Source organism: Anser anser (assembly GCF_964211835.1).
Source record: "Anser anser genome assembly, chromosome: 4".
In the NCBI taxonomy this organism is placed as follows: Eukaryota; Metazoa; Chordata; class Aves; order Anseriformes; family Anatidae; genus Anser; species Anser anser.
In genome coordinates, this window is record NC_139724.1 from 3,360,426 (window position 1) to 3,370,345 (window position 9,920).

Sequence of the window (9,920 nt, forward strand, 5' to 3'; positions counted from 1 at the left end):
TTTCAGCCAGCGCGAGACTTAGGGACGGGAGGAGCAATAAATCCAGTCCCAGACATCTCCTGTATGAAGTCATACAGAGCTGTATCAAATTAAGAAACTAATAGTAAAGACGTAGTTGGAGTGAGGCTAGCTAATGCCGGAAAAATTTGAAATAAACAGGAAGAGCACTGACATACCTTGGCGGCTACAATTGAAATAACCTCACCGGGAAAGCTCTCTCCTCGCACCGAGGCCTTGTAAAGCAGCTGTATCCGGAAACAAAGGTCTGACAGGAATTACAACAGGCAGCACATGCTGCGCGTTGCACAACGCTGTGCTTTCCAGAAGGCGGCCGAGCCCTGGTGCAGCACCAGCACACGCGCCCAGCCCGCCTGCTGCAGCCCCGGCGTGCCGGTAAGTGAGCGAGCGGCTTCAGGGAATCGCTTCTCCTGCTCTGCTTCTCAGCAGGCTCCCTGCAAAACCGGGTCTGAGCCCTTCGGGTGGGCGCAGAGGGAGCCAGGCGTATGTAGCAGGTCTATCGGGACTGATAAAAGCTATTACAGGAGTACGGTAGCGAAAGAACTTAGCAAACTGTAGGTGATTTACCTGTCTATTGAACAAATAAAGGGAGCTTGTAAATGAAACACAGCTCATATGAACTGGCACAGGTATTTAACTGCGTAGGCTCCATCTTCCAGTACTTATCGAGGCACACCACCTTTCAGTCACAGCGCTACAGGTACACAGAGTAGTGAAGGACTGAGACCGAGGCAAATCCTTTTTCTCTGTGCGCTGCCTCTCGTTCCGTGTGTGGGAGTAATCTTGCTTAATAAGTAAAATGGAGCAGCTGAAGGGGAGGGAATAGCTCATTTTTCCTACCAGGTGGCAGGGTTGCATCAGGATTTCTAGTGAAATGGATTTTCAGCTCAGCTTGGTTTAGCAGCAAGGAGAGGAGGCAGTGCAATGAAGCTGAACCACCGCTGCTTAGAGCACAGGAAAATAACTGAACACTTCTTAATATCTTTAAAACATTATCAGTGAACTATTACTTTGAAAGCATGCCTTGTAGTTACTACATCTTGTTTGTGTTCAAAGTGTTAATCTGGGAGGTGGGGAGTGAAATTGAAACTACTTGAATTCTTCTGAAAGCTTAACCTGCTACCTCTGTGGCATATGCTTCTTGCCAGCAGTGTTACTACTGGTTTGAGAAAAGTCCTCGATGAAGGTGAGATTTTCGGGTGCCCACACAAGACCCCAGCTGAAGCTGTGCAGAGCAGAGCCTGGCTGTTCTCAAGGCGTGAGCCACCCGCGGCCACCGCCACCCCTGGGGCCCGAGCTCCCGACCGCATCCCGGCCCTCGGGTCCCCAGCTCCTGCCAGCTGCTCCCTCACGGCCCTGTGCCGCCATTTCAGTCCTACGGGGCCCACAGCCGCAGGTGAGGAGGGGTCCGGGCCCCTATGGCGGCCTGGGGTGGTGGGGGAAAGTGAAAGGGCCTCTGTGGGCTGACAAAGGCCGGCACGGCTCCTGCTGCCACGCAGCTTTGTGGATTGTTTGAACACAGGTGAGCAGTCCGGCCTGGGTGGCAGCTGGTTGGGTTGTCTGCTTCAGTATCTTCTGGCTTAGGTGGCTGTGCTGGCACCTGAGCTTCCCTTGCAATAGCCGCGGTCAGTGTCGTGAGCAGATGGCTGCGTTTCGTGGGTGAAAGGCTGCAGGGTGGCACGGGTCCCCGCTCAGACGCCCCGCTTTGTGCCTGTGGGACCGCGAGCGAGCTGCAGTTTGAGCACACCCTCTTGTAACTACAGCACAGGTTGTTTTAACGTGACTAAGGCTGCAGGCACTGAGCACTCCAAAGTTAGGAGCCGTCAGGACATTTGCCTGGGGTACGTTTGCTTTCTGTGCACACCTGTGTGGTTGGTGTACATTGGTGAGGTGGTGCTGGAGGATCGTCTGCATTAGACACCCAACACACAGAACAAACCTGGCTGTGGACAAACAGGCTGTGAAGTAAGCTGCTGGCTGTCAGCCTCCCATGCTCTCCCTTGCCAGTGGTGGAAGATAGGCTGGCAGCCTGGTGTTTCTGGAGTATGGGAAGGAGAGCTGTGCGTAGGCAGCCTTCTTGAAAACCTCATTCTGCACCACCCCTGCCCTAGGGTTCGTGGTCACTTAAAATAAAAGGTAAATAACAAAATGGATGTTACTCTTTTTCTTGGTGTGCATGCTGAAGCCTTATGTGCTACTCTGCAGAAGCAGATTGGCAGAGTGGTCTGAACTCTGACCTGAAGGTAGAGAGCTAGAGCTCTTGCCTGTGTTGCTAAACACCCACCTCGAAGCCCTGTAGGTCTCAAGTTAGGTAACCGTCTTTGCAATTCTCAGTGTCACTCCTCTGCGTCTAAAAATAGGGATATTTATGCACACTGAAAGAAATGATGTTGAGAGAAGGGAAAATGGTAAAATCATGACTGTTTGACACAAGTGAAAGTACAGACAACCGCACCACAGTGGGCTACCTTACAGTTGCAGGAGAAATCTTGATTTTCAGTATGGAAAGTTTCCTTCTCCAGAGAGTATTCTCCAAAACCTTTTTGCTGCCCCATACAATCTAGCAATGAAAAACTCTTTCAGTATTTATTTGGCATCAAACTCAGCCCAAGACTTGAGACAGAAAACTGTTTCTATAGGCTGATTTGTGAACTAAATGAAACGATGTGGTTTTTCCCGTTAGCCAAAGCTGACCTCGTGTAGCATCTTGCAACCTCTTATTGGAGCGAAACAGTCCAGAGCAGAAGGAAGCGCAGGAGAAGACGGCCCATCCTCCTGCTCACATAGCTCACCCAGCTACCTGGGGCTGAGCCATACGCCTGGAATGAGGGATGGACACTGATGCCACTGAAGCATGCCTTTTACATGTGACAAAGGAGTAACCTGCCACCAGGGTGTCTGTTTATACCTCTGTCAAATGTATGGGTTATATGTTCTACTTGGTTTTAAAGTGAACTCCGAGATCTACTTGAAATTTTATATTCCTCTAATTATCTGAGCTTGGTAGAAGCACTGTGGTAGCCCCCTTCAGTAGGCAAGCTGTGGTAGCTACACTTCTGTATGAGACCTGCTGCAGTTATTGCGCCAAAGGTCTACAAAGAGGTTTCTGGGTTTCCACTGAGCAGCACACTGATACACAATGAATTGTGCTTGGGGATTATTTACAGTGGTATAATTAAGCCTTGAAAAGAAGAAGTCGGAATTCTTTGCTGCACTGATGTCTCAGATAGCCATAAAACAACAGGTTAAATTGTAAGCTTTATTCAGCATGATTCAATGAATACAGCTGGTAAAGATAACTCCATAGCCATAAAACAACAGGTTAAATTGTAAGCTTTATTCAGCATGATTCAATGAATAGAGCTGGAAAAGATAGCTCAGAACTGGCGTGACTTGTTGGGAACTTAGTGAGATGTAAGAGAAACATTGCAAACATAGTCACTGTTTGATTCCAATAGCCGCTCACAAATAATGCATTTTAATAGTGCACTTCTCTGACCAGCACCTGAGAACTCATTCTCAGGTTACATAGCCTTTTCTTTCTTCAGACTAAGTTTATGTGCAGGAAAATACAAGCCTTCCACGTACAGAGGACTAGATTACAATGTTTCCTGAGGTGTGTCGTAGATTTATATTTGGATGCACTGTGGTAACTCAGACATCGGAACAGAATTTAGTTCCTAGGCAAGTAGCTCCGTGCTGCGTTTCAAAAGGTACCTCCCCAAAAACAAACAAACAAACAAAACCCTTATTTGTTAGTTCTAATGCCTAATTAGGTACTTTTGCACTGGAGAGCTGGGATTTTCCAGTAGGCAACAGGGAAATTCCCAGAACTGGAGACAATTCTTCTTTTGTGTCTCTGACCTTCTAGCTTTTGCAAGAATTTTACGTACTGCCACATCAGTCATTTCTACATATTCCATTTAGTTTCATACATGAAGTAAACCGACTAAGAGCCAAAATGCCACTTTCTACCCCTTTGAAATATTACTGACTATACTCATTTTGCATTTGTTAAAGTTATTTGTCCCCTACTGAGTCTTTGACGGAGGGGTAGGAAATGATGGTTTTCATGGACTGGGTGTATTCAACTCCCACTTCTTTGTTCCAGTGTTTACTGCTAGACAATTTGCTATGATGTACATAGGCTCACTATGCAATAGCATATTAAGTACTTTATTACCAAAAAAATAGTCTTGTATGGCATTGCAGTGACTCCATCCTGTGATTTTACATTTTTCTCGTAGCTTTGAGAATTCATTTCATCATGACCTCTTATGAAGAAGCTGAAACTGAGGAAACAGCAGCATGCCTCCACATGACTTTTTATCATCCTTGCCAAGACGACAAGATGATGTTTCGCTGCCTGAATTTCTGTAAGCGAGAACAGGTCAGGGCAGACGAAATGGCCAAGTTTGGCCGCGACCCTAACATCTGCCATTATAACTTGGTGGATACTCGTGTTTCTCGGATTCAGTTTTCACTGCAGTTCTACAGAAAGCCTAACAGCTCAGACTTGTGTTTTGAGATAAAGAACATGAGCAAGAAAACAAAGCTGTTTGTGGACCACACAGAACTGGGTTACTTAAACAAAATCGACCTGCCATGGAAGTGCATCGTTTGTTTTGGGGACTACCAGATTTTAATGGAGATTCAAGAAGGGGAGTCCTTGGATTATTTTGAGACTCACTTACACTTGGCAAAAGCACCAATTTTACAAGAAAAATGCATTCCATTGCTACAACCCATACCCGAGAACAGCTTTATCCCATCGTTTCCTTCCCAATGCAAAAGCCCTATAGAGATTGATGAAAACGAGTCATGCTAGCAGAGAGAAAGAGGCTGGATGAGATTTTGAACCTGTGAAACCTGCATGGTTTAGGAGCAGAAGGCCATTATCTCAGCCTACTTTTTCATGGTTCTCGCTGCTGTACATCAGGCCTCTTACTGTTTTCAATACCACGACATAGTTTGTTGAACAGAAACAAATTCCTGCCACCGTCTTTACCAGGGCATACGTTCTCTCTGATCTCCTCTGTTTTCCACGTAAACATATGAGAGACACTTAGAGCCACTCCAGTCCATGGTAGCAGATTCAGTTCAAGAACTGTGACCACATGCCTCGAAGACGTATTTAACAGCTTTTAATGTAGAGCATTCGGAACAATATTTTAGCCACGATGTTGGTTAGCTAAGGAGGGATGTAATGTCTTGCTGCATTTATTGTACTTTTTTTTTTTTTTTTTTTTTGCTTTTGACATTAAGCTCTGAACAGTATTTTCAAGCCTAGGTTGTAACTTCCCAGATTTTGCAGCTTAGAAGTACTTTGTCAGCATAGCATTTTTAAGTTAATGTTTATACTAACTTTGCACAGAAATCTTCTTTCTATTTGGGATTAAAATATATGTGTTTTTTTGCCAGTAAAGTGTTTTTGCTTGTGAATGTAAATAAACATGCAGTATTTGTGATCGTGTTATGTAAAGACCCAGCTAAATTTTGTAGTAAAACATTTGGTTGTCCAGTAAGGATTTGTCCTTTTGTACAAGTATGGTTTAAAAACACTTGTGTGATTAAAGTCACTTCTAGGACAGTCCAGAGAAGGAACTTTCACTGCCAGTATTCTGGGCTTGCAGAAAGTAGTGCTGCTCCCAGACAAGAGTCGACTAAAATGCTTTCAGCAAGCCTTCTCCCTATTCTGCCCCCTCACTTCCCACCCACCTTGCACTCTTACAGTTTTATTTTCAGGTGGGTTTTTCTCACCTTTTTTTTTTTTTATTTATTTTTTATTTTTTTAAGGGGCTCAGCATTTCATTAGCACTTCCTTTTTGTCAGGTGATTTTGATAGTTTGAAAGACACTAGAAAGGCATAGAATAGGCACACATTTTAGCCTCCAGCATTAGCATCTGCTCCATAACCTATCCTAAACATTCAGTAGATCAGTCTCCTGCCCTATACACATCCATCCTTACCACTGTACAGCACTGAAGAACTTAGTTTACCTTTGCAACATACTGCTATTGACTCCAAACCCATCTGTCTGAGGAATTCTGGGATAAGGTTTACATTTAAGGTGTTTCCTTTTAACTTCCTAAACATTGAGAATGCCTTTCAACTTTATTCATTACAAGAAAACCAGGATTATAACGGAGGGTAGAATTGTTGAATTACACAACATACTCTAAGATTAAGAGAAACAACCACAAGCGAGAGAAAAGAGAGTCTCATCCTTGCCAAAAATACCTTGTTCCCATGTTTTCTACCCTTTGAAGTAGCCTCTGATACCTGCTGCAGTCTTTGGGCTAGACGTGCAATGCAAGACTCAGCTGCCACCTCAGCACCAATGCCTCTACCACACGCGCAGCACCTCAGCCTAACCAAAGCAGCCCAACAAGAATCACCACGCTACCGGCCACGGCGCTACCGGCTGCAGGCTTCTAAAGCCATGGGCTGGTTGGCTTTTTGTATTTTTGATCCGAGTCTTCCTACTCTATAGTTAGGCAGTGGCAAATAGCCTGCAAGTGCAAGCTGTCTGGAAAAAGAGCATGATGAAAACACAGTCTGAAAGAAGCGCTTACACATAAAAGCTTTTATGTGAAGTCAACCTCTCATCTAAAATGCATGGGATTTCTTAAGTTCACAAATTTGGCTCGCGTCTGAGGGAAGAGGGAGTGTTTTACATTTCCAGTAAACAGCACTCTTCCCATTACTGCTCTTAAATGATTTCAGATGACATGCAAGTTCTTGTTTCATATCGCTTGGACTTCAAAAACCAGCACTGTTACCACCACTAGGCAGTATCGTTACACAACTTCTATTCACTGGCCCTGTCACACAGGACTTTTCCATGTGTCTCCGATCATATTCATCGCTTACATTTTCTGTGCTGTTATCTACAGGGAAAAAATAACCTCAGTCACAACTTTTCAAGTGCAGTTTGTAAACAGAAGCGGCTACAACCTACTTACCATCTTCTGGCTGTTCTGCAGAGGTCACAGTACTGCATCTCGGTACGTTTTGTACACGCTGTACGGGGAGAGGGGCTCCGTGGCTAGCCATAGATCCAGAGCGGTGCATTCTGTAGGCACGTCTCCAGGAGCCAGGAGAAAATACTGACCCGAGGAATGAGAAACAAAACAGAGGTTTCCAAACCTCACATCATTCCTACAACTATGTTTACCTGGGGTAAGAATCAATCCCAAAATATGCATTAAAAATGAATTTTTCTTGAGCTATGCTATCAAAAGCTAGCACAGCCTCTCACGGCACTGAAGATCACAGAAAAAAAAACAGAAAGGCTTAGTTCTGATTCCCTTCCAAAGCTGGAATATTGTCACCTTCCTTAAAAACATATACGCAACCCCCAAACAGTACTGTAGAAAGAAATTAAAAATAATCAATTCTATGATAGATGTCAACCAACAAGATATCGAAAGGGACGTATTGTGTTCCAGACACGCACACATCTGATGAATGTCTCTACTGTATACTAGTTATTAACATGTGTCTGGTAACAGAAGAAAGTATCAGTGGCATGTTCTCAATAAATCTGCACAGACCGCAAGAAATTTCAAGACCTTAGGAGCACTGTTCCATAAAGCCATTATTAAATGTAATTTCACATCTAAAATAAAAATTACTTACATCAAAAAAAAAAAAAAGAAAGCCAGGCAGGCATAATGAGAATGGATTTTGACAGAATGATTTTTTTTTCATCTTAGATACATGTTTCTATCACAAATTTCCACTCTCTATATTATACAGCAAAATAGTGTTGTGCTGTTTCAATGAACTTTCAAGCCTCAACGTCATTAAACATAGTCAAACTCTTTCAGATAAAATACTCAGTGAAGGAGAACCAGCTGCGCAGATTAGAAACTATCTGGATTACTTTCAGTGATTGCATATAACGTAGAAGTAAATTTAATTGTCATTTTAAAATCAAGGATTATTGCACATACTTTAGTAACGTGCCAAAGTCAACATCTTCAAGTCTATTAAAGTGATTGCAAAAAACCATAGAGCATTTCGCATGAATCATACTGTTGGAACAGAGAATAGCAACACACATGATGAAAAAACGTTAACTAGGAAACAATCAGCCACTCTTTGATAAATCAGCAGTAGTTTCCATAGGGGTCCCAGTATTAAAAAAAAATAATCAAGAAATGTCATAGGAAAACAACTCATTAGCAAACCAAAAAGCACTGTATAAAATAAACATTTTGAAAATGAGCAGGTTCAGAAAATGGTACATAGCCAGCAGACTCTTATTGAGAAGCTAGTTGACCATGATTTTTTGAATTAATGGATGAAAATAAAAAATATTTAAGATCCATTTTCATAATATGCAGGCTCTATAGCATCATCTGTAAGATCATCTATAACAGCTTTCATTGTAATGTAGCCAAAGGTCTATTTCATTTTAGAAGTTGGTGTAAAGTAAAACAACAATAATGTAAAAACCCATTTTCATTTAGGAAAGGCAGCTAGAAAACTTGTTGTTCTTTAGTAAATACTCTCTCCAGAGTCTGATCCTTCAATTCACGATGATTCTTCCAACATTCTTCACAAATAATTTATTTGGGCATCACATAATCCCCACATTTTGAGCAAAAAGACCTGACCTAGCCTTCCATTAAATTGACTGCGCAAGTGTCAGTTTTATCCTATTGACTTGAATCAAAGCTATAGTTGACATGCTGTCAATTAATGATAAGACGACCTCTAGATAAAAGATCTCAGACATACCTAGATTACGAATAAAATTTACTTACAGTTCAGATTAAGTGGATTCCAAGTAGAAGACCTCATATTCTGAATATTAATGGAGTTACTCAGCTGTTTACAAAAATATGAAGGGGGTGGGGAACATAACTGGCAAGAGTTTAATTAAAAAACACGGTATGATGTTTAGTTTTACTACTACTACTACTTTTAGGTTATATGCTCAAGTCTCTTGTTCCAGTTTGGTCCAGAGGGAAAAAGAAGTTATGCACCTACAATAGGAGGACAACATCAAAGTGCCTAGGAGGCTACATAAAGCTGCCAACTGAAGTCACGCAGCAACAATATAACCTCCCCTTTACAGAATTTAGCTGATACCCTGAAGACACTTTTTGTCTTCCAGATGATCAGTGTGAATTCTCCTGTCTACCTCCTTTATTGCCACACACACCCCCCCGCCTAGAAGTTGCCATGGGCCATATATTGCTAACTTAACTGGAAGAATTACATGCACTTAGGCAGCTAGCATTTTTTTGTGATTTTCTGTAATTTTTCACTTGGATCAGCTATCCCAGCATTCACAATTGTAGAATACTAGAAGACCGCTCTGTAACACTAACTTTATGCTTAACCAAGCAACTCTGACAGACTGCCCAGATAAACGTCAAATGATTTCACGTTTGGTAATGGCATATTAGCAAAGAAACATGCATAAGCAGGTGAACAACTTAATAGAAAAACCTCTTCCATGGCAGTAAATATTATAATTAAAAACAAACAAAAAACCAAACCAACAACACTATTACCCATATACAGACACAACCAGCAAAGACAATTAAAATGGTGTATTAAATAAGACAGAAACGAGAACAGGGAAACTGCTTGCATTACACAAGCACGTTTATCTTTCCTTCCTTTGAAGCATCATGGTGCAGCTACTTCTTTCTCATAGCAGGGCTCCACACTCCAGGTTTCTCAAGTCCTCTATTACTGCAACTTGTCAGAGCTTCCTTTCCAAAGCAGCAGGTCTCAATGAAGGGCTGTTAAGGAATTCAGTGGTTAAAGACACAACTAATTATTTGCTAAACCTTCCATTGTTACCTGATGCACAGGTAATTTTAAAAGTGAAACAGGATCCTTCCTGGTGCAGAAATAATTTTGGGTAACAGCGATTCAT

At 42.4% G+C, this 9,920-nt stretch overlaps 2 protein-coding genes across 16 annotated transcripts in view; one reads left to right on the forward strand and one right to left on the reverse strand.

Annotated features, from left to right (window-relative positions):
• ALPK1 (alpha kinase 1) overlaps positions 1–9,843 on the reverse strand; it is a 50,724-nt gene extending 40,881 nt beyond the window's left edge. For 8 of the 12 annotated variants that reach the window (XM_083834052.1, XM_083834063.1, XM_083834062.1 and 5 more), the window contains exon 1: positions 177–314. Coding sequence is in view for 1 of the 12 variants with exons in the window: in XM_083834050.1 (XP_083690176.1) it covers positions 6,985–7,022 (38 nt within the window). In the remaining 11 variants the exon portion in view is untranslated. Of the gene's footprint in view, positions 1–176; positions 328–6,984 lie in introns of those variants that run through there. The other 4 variants (XM_083834051.1, XM_083834059.1, XM_083834050.1 and 1 more) reach the window with 3 other exon arrangements.
• Positions 212–6,976, forward strand: TIFA (TRAF interacting protein with forkhead associated domain). Of its 4 annotated transcripts, none has more exons than XM_083834076.1 (3): positions 212–393; positions 1,170–1,414; positions 4,266–6,976. In XM_083834076.1, the coding sequence occupies exon 3, from the start codon at positions 4,286–4,288 to the stop codon at positions 4,844–4,846; it is 561 nt and encodes a 186-aa protein (XP_083690202.1). In that variant the 5' UTR covers positions 212–393; positions 1,170–1,414; positions 4,266–4,285; the 3' UTR covers positions 4,847–6,976. The 4 variants fall into 4 exon arrangements, with proteins under 4 accessions (XP_083690202.1, XP_083690200.1, XP_083690199.1 ...); XM_083834073.1 differs by having other exon boundaries at positions 319–393; positions 1,167–1,414; positions 4,266–5,557; XM_083834074.1 differs by lacking the exon at positions 1,170–1,414 and having other exon boundaries at positions 255–393; positions 4,266–5,557.
• Positions 9,844–9,920: the final 77 nt, after the last annotated feature.

Bases quoted from the DNA above. Each gene is read 5' to 3' on its own strand.
- TIFA (XM_083834076.1), top strand. From the start codon at position 4,286: ATGACCTCTTATGAAGAAGCTGAAACTGAGGAAACAGCAGCATGCCTC.